We start from the raw sequence: 16,173 nt of genomic DNA on the forward strand, positions 1-16,173 counted from the left end.
TGAGAACTAGTTTCACTTGGCATTTGAGTGGAATCTGCAACTACAGGCGTTTCGTCCCCCCGGACTGCCGAGAAATGTGAGAGCTGGAGAGATGGTTGTCGCCAGCTATAGGCAGCCGGCAGAAACAAGGCTGTTCCTGAGGATGGGCTCTGCCGAGAGGCCAAAGTAGCCCCAGGGTTTTAGTGAGAAGGGAAGTGGAATGCAGTCGGGGATTGGGAGCAACACGGCACTGAAGCGGGAGAAACAGTCGAGAGAGAGAGCCGCTTTGCATCGCTTTCGAAGCCGCCGCCACTCGAGTGCCGACTTGTGAGTACTCTGCGTCTCCTGTCCGCAGACTGAAGTCGGGGAACTCTCTTGGAGAACTCTCCCAGTCAGGAAGCGAGATCCCTACAACTGCCTTCGCCTGCTCTCCCCACCTGCCTCAAGGACGGAGCAACTGCCACCCCTCCCCTGCCTACCGGACCGAGGGCAAGGGCAGTAGCTGATCGGTGCCGCCCCCTTCCGACCCAAGAGGTGGAGATTTCACCCCCCTCTCCACCGTCCGGTCCAGCCAAATTCAACACCTATTTCCTCCCCCCGCTGCTCTTGTATTCCTGACACCCCCTCGTCCTTCCCCTATCCCTCCTCCCCAGAGACAGGGGAGGAGAAAAGGGGAGTCCAGGTCGTCATGACTGAGCGGAAGGCAAAGGATCCCCGGGCTCCCCACGTGGCGGGCAGAGCGTCCTCCCCCACCCAGGTCGGATCCCCTCTGCTGGGACGCCGGGACACAGGCCCCTTTCAGGCGAGCGAGACCTCGGACGCGTCGCCTGCAGCCTCGGTCATACCCCTCTCCCTGGACGGGCTGCTCTTCCCTCGGCCCTGCCAGGGTCAGGACCCAGACGGGAAGACTCAGGACCAGCAGTCGCTGTCAGACGTGGAGGGGGCGTATTCCAGAGTTGAAGCCACAGAGGGTGCTGGAGGTGGCACCTCTAGACCCCCAGAAAAGGACAGCGGACTGCTGGACAGTGTCTTGGACACGCTACTGGCGCCCTCGGGTCCTGGGCAGAGCCACGCCAGCCCGCCCGTCTGCGAGGGCACCAGCCCTTGGTGCCTCTTCAGCCCCGAGCTTCCCCAAGACGCCCGGGCTGCCCCTGCCACCCAGGGGGTATTGCCCCCGCTCATGAGCCGACCAGAAGGCAAGGTTGGTGACAGCTCCGGGACGGCAGCTGCCCAGAAAGTGCTGCCCAGGGGCCTGGCACCGTCCCGGCAGCTGCTGCCCCCGACGGCCGGGAGCCATCACTGGCCCGGGGCCGCAGTGAAGCCCTCTCCGCAGCCCGCTGTGGTGGAGGTAGAGGAGGAGGATGGCTCCGAGTCCGAGGGCTCCGTGGGTCCGCCTCTGAAGGGCAAACTCCGGCCTGCGGGAGGCCCGGCGGCCGGAGGAGGAGCCGCGACCGTTGCTCCAGGGTCGGCCGCAGGAGGCGTCGCCCTGGTCCCCAAGGAAGATTCCCGCTTCACGGCGCCCAGGGTCGCCCTGGCGGAGCACGACGCGCCAGCGGCGCCCGGGCGCTCCCCGCTGGCCACTACGGTGATGGATTTTATCCACGTGCCCATCCTGCCGCTCAACTCGGCCTTCCTGGCCGCCCGCACCCGGCAGCTGCTAGAGGGGGATAACTATGACGGCGGGGCCGCGGCTGTCAGCGCCTTTGCCCCGCCGCGGTGCCCGCCCTCGGCCTCGTCCGCCCAGATCGCGGCCGGCGACTTCCCCGACTGCGCGTACCAGCCCGACGCCGAGCCCAAGGACGACGCATTCCCGCTCTATGGAGACTTCCAGCCGCCCGCCCTGAAGATCAAGGAGGAGGAGGAAGGCGCCGAGGCAGCCGCGCGCTCCCCGCGGCCGTACCTGGTGGCGGGTACCAACCCCGCCGTCTTCCCGGATTTCCCGCTGGCGCCGCCGGCGCTGCCTACGCGAGCGCCGTCGTCCAGACCCGGGGAAGGGGCGGCCGTCGGCGCACCTCTCGGTGCGTCTGTCTCGTCCGCGTCCTCGTCGGGGTCGACCCTGGAGTGCATCCTGTACAAGGCGGAGGGCGCGCCGCCCCAGCAGGGCCCGTTCGCGCCGCCCCCCTGCAAGGGGCCGGGCGCAGGCGCCTGCCTGCTGCCGCGGGACGGCCTGCAGTCCACCTCAGCCTCGGCCGCCGCCGCCGCCGCCGCCGCCGGGGCGGCCCCAGCGCTCTACCCGCCGCTCGGCCTCAACGGGCTCCCGCAGCTCGGCTACCAGGCCGCAGTGCTCAAGGAGGGCCTGCCGCAGGTCTACCAGCCCTATCTCAACTACCTGAGGTGAGGGCCCGGGGCGGGGCGCGCCCGGCGCGTCGCGAGAATAGCGGTGCGGCCGCTGGCCGCCGCCAGCTCCCGGCCCTCAGCGCCCGGCTCCGGCTCCGGCTCCGGCTCCGGCTCCGGCTCCCCCGAGTAGCCGCGAGGGGTGGGTGGCCGGGGCGGGGCACAGCGCAGGTTGGCTTCCTTTTCCTTACCTCTTCTCCTCATTTTTTGGGGGGACACCAAGGGGGCGCAGAATATGCTGTTTCCGGAGCGTACCTCCCCGAAAATAGGTTTCTAAACTTTTCAGATCTGCGCGATCCCAAGACGAGACCAGCCGTGATTTCTAAAAGTGCAGCGTCACTCTAGGTCCGCTGTAGCCCCGCGGAGCGGAAGGGGTGCGGCGAGTCGGGGGCCTTATAAAATGCTTTTCTTCGTAGAAGGACGATTACTGGGAATGTCTGTCTTGGAGAGGAGACATTAACGTCCCGTTCTCCCGGGAGGGGTGGCACTGGATGTTGGGTAGCGGGCCAGAAACCAAAGCAGAACCGTCTCAGGGGTCTGGACACTCAACCGCTTCATTTTCATACGAATCTCAAGATTAAAATTAATTTATGTGTAATATGTTTACATTATGGATTGAAACATCAATCACTGCAGTACCTTGTATTCTAATATTGTTTCGAGTTCGCTGCAACTTTTTTTCACACAGGTTTTAAAAAACATTTTAATTTACCTACGGGAGTAATGGAATTTTAAAGAAAAAAGAAAAAAAATGCTCTCGGTTTGGAATCTTGTTTTGTGAATAGTCAAAACAGTGGCAGTATACTGAACAATACTTTAAAATGACAAACACCTATTCTTGTTTAATTACAGAGTTGAGTGTTAAAAACTCAGTAGCATCTCTAAGTATGATTGTACTCTGAAAGCAAAACCACGTTTATCGTTACCCAGCGTACAAGGTCAAAACATTTGATTTGTCAAAGACTGATTCTCTATAAGGAGTTTTGTAGAAAGATGTTTTTCTGGATATAAAATTATATATTAATTCTTTATTATTCTTTCGTGTTGGTGCTCCTGATGAAAGGCTAATAACTTTGCCAGTCTGATGAATCCAGTCACAGGTAGTACATGAAGTTTAGTTTGCATGTCTTTCAAGTGTATTCGCTTCTATTTTCTAAAAACCCTTTCACTCTGTCAATTCTGGATTAAGAAAACTTTAGTATTAGATAGTGGTGCACCTAAAAATAAATGGAGTACTTTGTTTTGCATTTCAAGGCCGGATTCAGAAGCCAGCCAGAGCCCACAGTACAGCTTCGAGTCATTACCTCAGAAGATTTGTTTAATCTGTGGGGATGAAGCATCAGGCTGTCATTATGGTGTCCTTACCTGTGGGAGCTGTAAGGTCTTCTTTAAAAGGGCAATGGAAGGTAGGCTCCTTTCCCCGATCCTTTCTTGTTGGTTTAATTGTAAATGGAGACCATCTAATATTTTATAGATTTTAATCAGCCCTTGCTTCCTCTAAGAAATGGTGATATTTTCGTATAACTTATATGATGATGTTTTAACAATATATATTTTATTTATAATCATATTGAATGGGGTTGGATATTATAATTGCATACTATTTGACTAACGCTTTTAATATTAGACACAAGTCATACTAATCTTGGGAACAATGCGAACATTGTTCATTAACTATTTAACTTTAAAGAAACAGATTTGTTCTGATTGTATTTTTACATTTCTATCATATATATTATATATAATATATACGAAATTAAAATTTTCTTTCAAAAGAAAAACGGTAAAAGTTGTCAAAATTCTATATGTACATATATATATGATGCAGTTACAAATTTTCTACATGATTTTGTCTTTTCCCTACATGCATGTTTATTTAATAATTATATAATGGTAATTCTAAACAAAGTTTAAAAGTTCCCTTTTTGTTTAGTATATTTTTGTAAGTGTATAGGAAATAGGTGTAAACAGTTTAAAGCAAAAGAAAAATTTAGACATCACAGTTATATAATTTCTGAAGAAGTGTGTTGCTTTAAGTAAGGCTTTCATGTTTTTAAAATCATCTAAATTACATATTTACCTAATGATTTTGTATTGACTTGCATAGTGTATTTCAGACTTGAACTTTCATAGAATATATGTTTTAATTTCTCTTTCTATCTACACTCAACTCTAAGCAGCCAAACACATTTGTATCTGAAGACAGAAATACATTTAAACATCATTTCACATTTGAATTCTAGCAATAAGTGTATTTTATAACAAGCTGACGTGAGTTTAGGGTTCTCTCTGGAGTTCTGATATCACACCTAGACAAGGAACCAAAGATCTGAATGTCTGCTTTTTTGCTCCCTGTTTGTGAATTCTCTAATTTCAAGAGCCCTCTACTTATGAGCAGGAAAGGAGGGAGTGGGGAGTTTTTACCTTAACGGAGAGTTCAAAGGAGTTGACATGCATATTTAATACACATTTACACCGAAAGAATATTAACCCAAAAGACATTTAACAAAAAAATTCACTCTCCCTGTAGATAGCTAACATATAATTCTTTACAACTGCTATGCCCTTTTGATGAAAATGATTCCCAACTATTTATTAATGGTATGTGTACCCCTCCTACTGAAATTAATTCTTCATAAAAAATAATCGCTTTGTGTATTTCTAGAACATGATTTTTCTCCCCAAAGGATGAATATATTTAACTGATGTTGAACATATATATTCAGCTTCAGGGGGTTTTAATTGCATTTTAAATTAGTTGAGGTACTGTGACAAGAGGTTATGTGAGAAAACGGGACAACTGACAGTAACCTTAACTTTCCAACTGACATCATTTAGTCATAGTTACAGTTTGAAGTCCTTTGTGTGGAAGAGTCAATTCTCCGTTGCGTAATTGGAATTACTATTCCCATCTGACTTTGGTTCTGGTTTCTTGAACATTCCCCCCTGCATTAATATGATTTTCTTTATGCTTACAGTCTCCTTAGTCTAATTCTTAAGTGAATGACCCCCTTGGAGTCCTCTAAAAGCCAGTTTATTCTAGCCCAGCTCCCTCATTTTACAGATACACAAGTCCCAAAGACATAATGAGTTTCTAAAGAGCATACAGCTAGTCGGTAGCTGATTGTTAGTCAACATAGGTTAGATTTTCTTTAATTGCAATGCTTATAAATCAGAGATGGTATGCAAAAGTAGATATATGACAAATGCTACTTCATTCTTGAAAGTTACTTCAAAAGTGCATATAGCACCAAGAATACTCTAATTAAAATACAAATGCTTTCACATCATTATTATCAGAATAGCATCCTAAACATAAAGGAAGTCTCCCCAAATTTACTCTTAGAGAGCATTTGTTGGACCACTACTGTTGGCGTGGTTCTGTTTTAGTTTTGAGTAATAGAAACGAAGTACCTTTATTCAGCAATATTTACAAAGAGGAGCTCAAGATAGATGTTGATAAATCATTCATTTGGCTATTAAAGGACAAGTAAGATTATTGATCTCTGGACATTGAGGAGAGCTTGTAAGTGTATATGTTCAAGGAAGAGTGAAGAGATTAAGATTAGACTGACTAAGACTCAAAGATTCATATTAGAAAATTATTAGAGTTAAAGATTAGGTAAAGATTAGGAAGTTTGATTGCCAGTGCTTGCTTGAATCAGTGATTTAAGGCAAGAAAATAGAATGTTCTGGGAGTTTTCAAGAGTGAGAAAGATGAGGAGAAGAATTTTTGTAATTGGAGAAAAATACCAGGTTTGAAATCTGGTATTTCAAAAGTAGGGCTGTGTGATAAGCTGCTTCAAGGTAGAACTATGTGTGGATGCCAATATGTCCAGAAATTGAAAATCAATAGTCAAAAATATGGATATTAATGTTACCAAGGATAATGATAATACTGGCATTCTGAAGTGCTTTCTATGTGCCAGTGACTAAGTGTTTTATGGGTCTTAACTCATTTAAGCCTTATAATGTAGACATTATTATTACTTTCAATTTACAAATGAGGAAACTGAGGTTCAGAGATGTTAAATTGCCTTAATCACAGTTAAGAAGTGGTGGAGTAGGATTCAAATCCAAGGGGTGTGACTCCAGAATCTGTGACCTCCACCACTATACTTCCTTTCTCATAATAGGAAATTCAGTTTAAATTCCAAAAAGAAACAATAGAGGGTTGGAGGAAAAAAATGTGAGCCAAGTGATAAAACATCTAGGAAGGTAAAAATGAATCCTAATGGAGAATTCAAGATCAAGGGTGATTAGAAGTGTGTGACGTAAATGGATGGGTGATACTAACTCCACATTTAAGGCAGCAATGAGAAGACACAGTTAGGGGCCAAGAGGCAGTTTCCCCACCTCTCCTCCAAGTTAGAAGTGGGAGACAATAATGCCTATGAAGAAGTCACCCAGGAAAACTGGATTTCCCTTGGTATGAGACAGAAAAGAGAAGAGGCAGAGAAAAAAGATACCACTCAGGAAGTAGGGGTATGGGGTGGGGAGAAATGACCTCTCTTAAGCTGAGAAAAAAAAAAAAAAATGAATTAGCCAAAAAGTAATCGGTTGAATAGCCCATTGCATTCCTTTACTAATACTAGGACTGAACCAGGAAGTGGTCAGAAATTGCCTTAATACCTTTCAAGGAGAAGTCATCATGACCTGCCAGTCCTATAAATGCAGGCTACTGGCCTTGTATTAAGAAGGAAAAGATCATTTCTCACTGGCTTACCTCTGTACTAGCTCAGTGCTAGGAATATACTAAACATTCAGTATATAACTGTTTGCTAAATGAACCAGTCATAACAGATGATGCCAAGCTATTATTCTTTGCATGTTTTACACTGTGACAGCATTTGTAGTGAATACATTGGATGGAATATGGTTGGGAAATATTGTAATACAGTTGAAACATACGATTTAGAAGACACTAGGCTAAGTAGGTATTGATGGATTTTTAATTATATTACATTGTTAGCCTCATTTTTTCTATCTTTATTGAGGTATAACTGACAAATAAAATTGTAAGATATTTAAAGTGTACAATGTGATGATTTGATGTATATGTGCATGGTAAAAGAATTCCACCCCCCATCAGGTTAATTAACGTATCTATCACCTCACTTATTTGCCTTTCTTTTTGGCAAGAACATTTAAGTTCTACTCTCCTAGCAAATTTCAATTATACAGTACTGTACAATGTTATCTATTATAGTCACGATATTATACATTAGATCCTCAGACCTTATTCACCTTATACCCAAAAGTTTGTATCCTTTTACCAACCTCTCCCTATTTCCCCATCCTCCAGCCCCTGGTAACCACTTCTCTGCTCTCTGTTTCTATGAATTCAACTTATTTTTTTGATTCCACATGTAACTGATACCATGTGGTATTTGTCTTTCTCTGTCTGGCTTATTTCACTTAGCATAATTTACTCTATGTTCATCTAATTTTTTGTTCATGTATTCATTAACCAAATATTTATTGAGCACCTGCTGTATGCCTGGCACTATGCTAGGTGCTAGTTGAAAAGCAGTAAAACAGGACAGACCTAACTGGCTGCAGCACTAGTGGAGTTTTTAGTGTAGTGGAGGGAAGGGACATTCTATCAATTAGCATGCAGGTATCAAGTTATAGATGTGCTAAATGAATGGGTTATGCCTGGACAACTAGAGAATTGACCCTTCTGATAGAAGCTGGGGATGGTGGGAAAAGTCTTTTGGAATTAGAAAGACACCATCATAAGCAGACCGCAGAAGAAACTGAATAGAAATGAAGTATTTTCAAGAAAAACATATTTCTTTCTGAAGTTGAGTAGAGTTGGTGTCATCGTCTAAAAATGAAAACTGACTTGGCAGCATCGTTCTCCCTGGTATGACTTCCAAAACAGAAACAATGAACATTCAAATTTTTTAAAGGTTTTATTATTTTTTAGAGTAATTTTAGGTTTACAGCAAAATTGAGAGGAAGGTACAGAGATTTCCCATGTACCTCCTGCCATGACACATACATAGCTTCCCCTATTATCACAGTCCTCCACCAGAGTGGTACAACTGATGAACCTATATCGACACATCATAATCACCGAAAGTCCATAGTTTACATTAGGGTTCATTCTTGGTTTTGTAACATTCATTGGGTTTGGACAAATGTATAATGACATGTATCCATGGTTAAGAGTATCATACAGAGTATTTTTGCTGCCCATCCAAATCCTCTGTGCTCTGCCTATTCGTCCCTTCCTCCTCCCCAACTCCTGTCAACCACTAATATTTATATTGTCACCATAGTATTTTGCCTTTTCCAGAATGTCATATAGTTGGAATCATACAGTAGGAAGCCTTTTCAAATTAGGTGTTTCCCTTAGCAATATGCATTTAACCTTCTTGCATGTGAAAAGCTCATTTCTTTTTAGTGCTGTATAACATTCCATTGTCTGGATATTCCACAGTTTATTTATCCATTCACCTACTAAAGGACATCTTGGTTGCTTCCAGGTTTTGGCAATTACGAATAAAGCTGCTATAAAAGATCTGTCTGCAGGTATTTGTGTGCACATCAATTTTCAACTCCTTAGGGCAAATAGCAAGGAGTGCAATTGCTTGGTAAGAGTATGTTTAGTTTTGTAAGAAACCACCAAATTGTCTTCCAAAAGTGGCTGTACCATTTTATAGTCCCACTCTCAATAAATGAGAGTTCCTCTTGTTTCACGTCCTTGCCAGCATTTGTGTTTCTCAGTGCTTTAGATTTTGGCCATTCTAATAGGTGTGTAGTGGTAGCTCATTATTGTTTTGACTTAAATTTCCCTGATGACATATTATGTGAAGTATGTTTTCATATGCTTATTTGACATCTGTATATCTTCTTTGGTGAAGTGTTTGTTAAGGTCTTTGGCCTGTTTTTTAATTGGGTTGTTTTCTTTCTGTTGAGTTTTAAGAGGGTTTTTTGTTTTCTTTGTATATTTTGGATAACAGGCTTTATCAGATATGTATTTTGCAAATATTTTGTCCCACTCTGTCTCTTTATTCTCTTGGCAGTGTCTTTCACTTAGCAGAAAATTTTACTTTTAATGAAATCTGGTTTCTCAGTTCTTTCTTTCCTGGATTATGACTTTGGTATTATATCTAAAAATTTATCACCAAACTCAAGGTCATCTGGATTTGCTCCTATGTTATCTTTCTTTTAGGAGTTTTATTGTTTTGCATTTTATATTTAGTTCTGTGATCCATTTTGAGTGGATTTTTGTAAAGGGTGTAATGTCTGTGTCTAGATTCACTTTTTTGCATATAGGTGTCCAGTTGTTCTCACACTACTTGTTGAATAAACTGTCCTTTCTCCATTGTATTGCCTTTACTCCTTTGTTAAAGATAAGTTGACTGTATTTATGTGGTTCTATTTTTAGGCTTTCTATTCTGTTCCATCCATCTATTAGTCTGTTCTTTCTCACCAATACCACAATGTCTTGATTATTGTAGCTTTATGATAAGTCTTAAAGTCAGGTAGTGTCAGTCCTCCAACTTCAATATTGTGTTTCCTATCTTGGGTCTTTTGCCTCTCCATATAAACTTTAGAATCTTTTGTTAATATCCATAAAATGACCTCTGGGATTTTGATTGGGCTTATATCTGTAGATCGTTTTGGGAAGAACTGACATCTTGACAATATTGAATCTTCCTATCCATGAACATGGAATATCTCCCCATTTATTTAGTTCTTTTAGCCCATTTATTAGAGTTTTATGGTTTTCCCCATATAAACCTTATACATATTTTGTTACATTTATACCTAAGTACTTCATTTTTGGGGGGTGCTAATGTAAATGTATTGTGTTTTTAATTTAAAATTTCACTTATTCATTTCTGGTACATAGGAAAGCAACTGACTTTTGTATATTAGTCTTGTATCCTGTGACATTGCTATAATTGCTTATTTCTTCCAGGAGTTGTTCTGTCAATTCTTTTTGGATTTTCTACGTAGAAGAACATATCATCTGCAGACAAAGACAGTTTTATCTCTTTGTTCCCAATGAGTATATCTCTTATATTCTTTTTTTGTCCTATTGCATTTGTAGGACTTCCACTGCAGTGTTGAAAATGGGTGATGAGAGGAGATATCTTTGGCTTGTTCCTAATCTAATGGAAAGTCTTCTAGCTTCTCACCATTAAGTGTGACATTAGCTGTAGGTATTTTGTAAATATTTTTATCAAGTTGAGAAAGTTCCTCTCTATTTCTAGTTCACTAATAGATTTTTCATGAGTGATTGTTGGCTTTTGTCGAATGCTTTTTCTGCATCTGTTGATATGATCAAGTGATTTTTCTTTTTTAGCTTGTTAATGTGATGGAACACATTAATTTTCAAATGTTGAACCAATCTTGCATACTTGGGTTGAATCCCATTTGGTCATGATGTACAATTCATTTTTATACTTTTTTGGATTTGATTTGCTAAGATTTTGTTGAGGTTTTTTGCGTCTATATTCGTGAGAGATATTAGTCTATAGTTTTCTTTTCTTGTAATGTCTTTGTCTAGTTTTGTATTAGTATAATGCTGGCCTCATAGAATGAGTTAGGAAGCATGCTCTCTGTTTTCATCTCTGAAAGAGAATGTAGAGAATTGGTACAATTTCTTCCTTAAATATTTGGTAGAATTCATCATTGAACCCATCTGGGCATGGTGCTTTCTGTTTTGGAAAGTATTAATTATTGATTCAAATTCCTTAATAGATAAAGGCCTATTCAGATTGTCTATTTTTTCTCATGTGAGTTTTGGCAGATTGTGACTCTCAAAGCATTGGTCCATTTCATCTAGGTTATCAAATTTGTAAGAATAGAGTTGTTCATGGTATTCTTTATTGTTCATTTAATGTTTATAGAATCTATAGTGATGTCTCCTTTTTCATTTCTGATATTAGTAATTTGTGTCCTCTCTCTTTTTTTGTTAGTTATCCTCTCTAGAGGCTTATTGATATTATTGATCTTTTCAGAGAACCAGCTTTTGGTTTTGTTTATTTTCTTTATTCATTTCCTTTTTTCAATTTCATTGATTTCTGATCTAATTTATTATTTCTTTTCTTCTACTCATATGGCTTAATTTACTCTTTTTTTCTAGTTTCCTAAGGTGAAAGTTTAGAAGATAGACCTTAGATCTTTTTTCTTTCCTAATATAATATTTAATGCAAAATATTTTCTTTTCTAATATATTTAATGCTAAAAATTTCCCTCTAAGCACTGCTTTTGATGTATACCACAGATTTTGGTATTTGTGTTTTCATTTTCATTTTGTTCAAAATACTTTTAAATTTCTCTTGAGATTTCTTCTTTGAATCATGTGTTATTTAAAGTGTGTTGTTAAATTCCCATGTACTTTGATATTTTCCAGTTGTCTTTCTGTTATTGATTTCTAGTTTAGTATCTTTGTGGTTTAAGAACAGACATTGAATGATTTCTGTTCTCTAAAGTTGTTAAGGTGTGTTTTATGGCCTAGTGTTATGGTGTGTTTTATGTGGTTTATCTTGATGAATATTTCACGTGAGCTTGAGAAGAAGGTGTATTCTGCTGTGTTGGATGAAGTAGTCTGTAGATGTCGGTTATGTCTAGTTGACTGTTGATGTTGTTGAGTTCAACTATGTCCTTACTGATTTTGTGCTTGCTGGATCTATTTCCGATAGAGAGGTGTTGAAGTGGCTAACAATAATAGTGGACTTATCTATTTCTCCTTGCAGTTCTATCATTTTTACCTCACAAAATTTTGATGATCTGTTGTTAGATGCATACACATTAAGAAGTGTTATGTCGTCTTGGAAAATTGTACCCTTTATCATTATGTAATGCCCCTCTTTATGCCTAATAACTTCCCTTGCTTTGAAGTCTCCTTTGTTTGTTAAATTTTTTTTTGGACAAACTCATGAATTATTTTTGCTGTCTTTAGAGCTCTATAGTGCTTTCTCCATCTTTTTTAGTCCACAACATTATCCAACAATCCCTTCCACCAAAACGTCTTTGATTTATATTTGGGCTCTTGAGAAGATAATTTGCCAATAATCTTATTTAATTTAATTTTCTCTCCATAGAGTCAACCCTATGGCAGTTTTCCTGTTACTCTAAAAATAAACATGTAGTAATTCACTGGACTTCACTTCTAAACTCTATAAATAATAATAAATACTATTATTAATAGATAATAAATTGGATAATTTATTCTCAAGCTGCAGGTCTCTCAGTTTAGTATTTAGCCTGAGTAGTAAGCTGATTTTAAGCACAATTTTGCATTATGATCCATTGATATAAGCCTCCACTTTACTGAAAAGAAATGGTGAGAAAGATGGCTTTTGGTATCATCAGCTCAATATTTGGTTATGTAGGGTTCTTAATCCTACTGCAGGAACATGAAGGAGAAGTATTGGTATGAAGACATCCATGCCAATGCTAACAGTGCCCTTTTCCAGCCTTTAAGTTGTTGTACTTTAAGTACTCAAGTAGTGCAAAAATACATTCGTCTTAAAAAAAATCGAAACATCACCAATGAGACTTAAATTCTCTTTATCAATACCTCTAATCTGTTCCCTTCCCTACCATTCTTCTATACCTCTATCTCAGTTTTTTACAATTTTGTGTATATGTGTGTAATATGTTGTTTTAGATATGTTGATACATAAATGGTATCATATATCACAATTTGTGTATCACTCCTCATTTTTTTCATGAAACAATGACTTGAAGCCCTGTATGTTGATACATATTCCTAGCTTGTTCTTTTAACTATTACATAATACTTTATAAGATGAAAACCCTCTTAGCATTGCCGTTACTTGAGTAAGCACTTTTTGTTCTTGTCTGCTTGGGTACATGCCTTACTCCTCTTTCTAGAATATAATTAAGTATTTTGATACTCTAAAATAAATCTAAATGAATTAAATGATTAGCTTGCTTCATGCTGCTAAAATGATTTAATTCATTAATTTATTCACTCCACATACATGTATTGATACTTACTGCATTTAAAAGTTACTTGTGCTGGGAATACAAAGATGAATGTGTATGCAGTCCATGTCTTTGACATGTACAAAACCAAGAAGAAAACAAAAACAAAAACAAAAATCCTGTCAGTCAATTAGTGAACATGAGAATACATTGATATGAGTTATGCCAAAGCCATGCATGATCCACCCTAGGGTTCAGTTAGAGAAATCTAGAAGGATTGGAGTTTTTTCCCCTATTATATCCTAATGTTGTGTAAGAAGCTTATTCATTTAACGAACACTGCACTTACACTTGATTATGACCAGGCACTGTTCTGAGTGCTTTACTATATTAAGTCATTTAATTCCTCCAAAAGTCCCATAAGGTGGAGGTACTCTCATTATTTGTACTTCACCGGTGAGTATACAGAAAGGTCACTACACAGTGTAGGGACCAAGATTCAAACACAGGGCATCTGACTCCAACTTCTATGTTTTGTGTGCTTCTACACTGTCTCTCCAGATTGTTTTGTACTTGAACAAATATTAATTACTTTATAATTTTTCAAACAAAAACGTGATATTTTATGGGGGACTGGTTTTCAAGTTTTGCTCCTCAACTCAGTCCCATTCATTCTTAGCCCAGAAGAGCTCCGCTTTTGTCTGTTTACTTGGTTGACTCTTCCACTTAAGATTTTATTTGAACAAAGAATTCTCTGCCAACATTTTCGTTCAATACCGCTGCGTTATGACAGGAAACCCTCAGGCCGCAGTCAAGTGTTTATTCTGGTACTTGAGCCAATACTACACAGTTTCTTGACTCTATTTGCTGAAAACTTTTTGACATCTGTGCAAAGATAGGATGAACATTTGGTCAAGATTTCAAATCTACCTCTTCAGTATTCTAACAGAATATCAACATTGTCACATGAAAATCACATCTGAATTATAGAGCTCTATCTTTTGTCAGCAAAACAAAGTAACTGCAGGAAATCTTTCAGCAATAACTTCTTTAAAGGACTGATTGAAATAATTGATACTTAAGACAGAGACTCCAAAACAGGAACACAAATTTTTTACTTGCCTGGATTTTTAAGTTTTATCCTCATTTACAACATTAGAAAATCACATATTCTGTCATCTTCCATACCTACCTAATTTGTGGAAGGGTAGATGAACACAATCTCCTTCTTGTTGCTAGATGACCTTCATGTAATAAAGTACATAATGCATACTTCACCAAATTTATCAGCCTATTGTGTTTTCCTTTTTACTTTGACTTCTACAAAGCAAAGAAGTAAATTTTCATGCCCAAATTTTTAAAAATGTAATTAACTTAGGTTTCTGGTTTCGTTCACAACTGCTACTACAGCCTTTGGTGTTATGTACTTTATACAACATTTTAAGAAATCGTATAATCTTTTTTGAAACACAGTACTCAATAATAATCATTATTTTTTAAGGGAAAAAATACTTCCTATGTTATTTTTCTCTTGTATGACACAGTGAGTTATTTATGAAATTGAATAAACAAGTAGTGAGTATGGACAATGAGCTCAATATTGTGGTGTAACATTTGTAGGAGACATAAAAATTAAAGTGTGAAAATAATGGTTATTATTTATTAAGTGTTTACTAAATTTAGGCACTCCCCTAGTTTTTTTTACATGTACTAACTTATTTAACCCTCAGAACAATCCTTTCAGGCAGGTTCTGTTTTTCTCATTTCACAGATAAGGTTCATTGAGTTAGTGAAAAGTAGGGCAGAACTCAATTCCTGGAGCTCATGCTCTTACTCTTTCCTGAGTCCTTGCAGCCTGTACAGTAGAAGGTACAGTCCTTGATTTCAAGGAGCTTGTGGGCAGCCTACAGTTTAGTGTCTGATTAAATTCTTTGATGCAGACTTGGAGTGCTGAAGTGCATCAGGGAAGAAGGTACCAATATCTATCATTACTGACGGCCTGTGTAATAGAAATCATGCTAAATGCTGTATATTTATTATTTCTCTTCTTATCCCCACTTTTTAGGTATCTGAGCAGAGACTCACGAGTTAAGTAACTTACCAAAACTAGTAGGTAATGCTGGAAGAGCTTATTTATTTTGTCCTGTAATAGTTAGAAAAGGTGATTTATCGGAAACACTAGGATATTCACAACCTTTAAAAAATAGATAAAGGTTAGGAGTTAAGAAGCTTTCATTTTCAGATGGGTTATTCAATAAATGGTCTTGGAAGTACTGGCTTATTATACAAAAGAAAAATTTCAGGTGGGTCAACAATTTAAGTGTTTTTTTTGAAGGAAAAAGATTCAAAAGCCTGGAAAGAAAAGATGGAGGTATGTATTTATAATATTGGAATGGCAAAACTTTCTAATATTGACATGAAGTCCAGAATTCAAAATCAAATTTGGTCCATTTTGCTACATAAATAAATTTCAAACTTTTTTCTATAAGGCAAAAAGCAAAGTCAAGGGACAAATTGAAAAACTATTTGTAACACATGTATAAATCAAAAGAATGTTATTGCTAAAATGCAGAATGTTCTTACAAAGAAAAAAAGATGAACAGCCAAAAAGAAAAATGAACAAAAGATATAAAGACAATTCACAAAACATAGTCTATAGAGGGATGAAAAATGTCCAATGTGCTAATAATTATTACTGATTAAAATAATAGTGGGTATGCCAACAATCAGAATGATAAAACAATGAATAATGGCCATTTGAAAGTTGGAGGGCAATTTGATATTATCTATTAAAAGTATTCGTTACTTTGGCCCAACAATTCTACTTCTAGAAACTGGTCCTTAAAAGAACTCTAGAAATGTGTAGAAATACCTCTAGGTAGATTTTGAGTACCACATTATTTGCAATACTGAGAAAATGAAAACAGTTCAAATGTCTGTTAA

The 16,173-nt window shown here is 39.3% G+C and overlaps 1 protein-coding gene across 2 annotated transcripts in view; it reads left to right on the forward strand.

The window, feature by feature from the left end:
* Positions 1-667: 667 nt before the first annotated feature.
* The window catches only part of PGR (progesterone receptor), a 104,697-nt gene continuing 89,191 nt past the window's right edge, over positions 668-16,173 (forward strand). For both annotated transcript variants that reach the window (XM_059929372.1, XM_059929373.1), the window contains exons 1-2: positions 668-2,313; positions 3,568-3,719. In XM_059929372.1, the coding sequence (XP_059785355.1) occupies positions 668-2,313; positions 3,568-3,719 (1,798 nt within the window). The remainder of the gene's footprint in view (positions 2,314-3,567; positions 3,720-16,173) is intronic.

The sequence above is a fragment of the Balaenoptera ricei genome, chromosome 8, assembly GCF_028023285.1.
Source record: "Balaenoptera ricei isolate mBalRic1 chromosome 8, mBalRic1.hap2, whole genome shotgun sequence".
Classification (NCBI taxonomy): domain Eukaryota; kingdom Metazoa; phylum Chordata; class Mammalia; order Artiodactyla; family Balaenopteridae; genus Balaenoptera; species Balaenoptera ricei.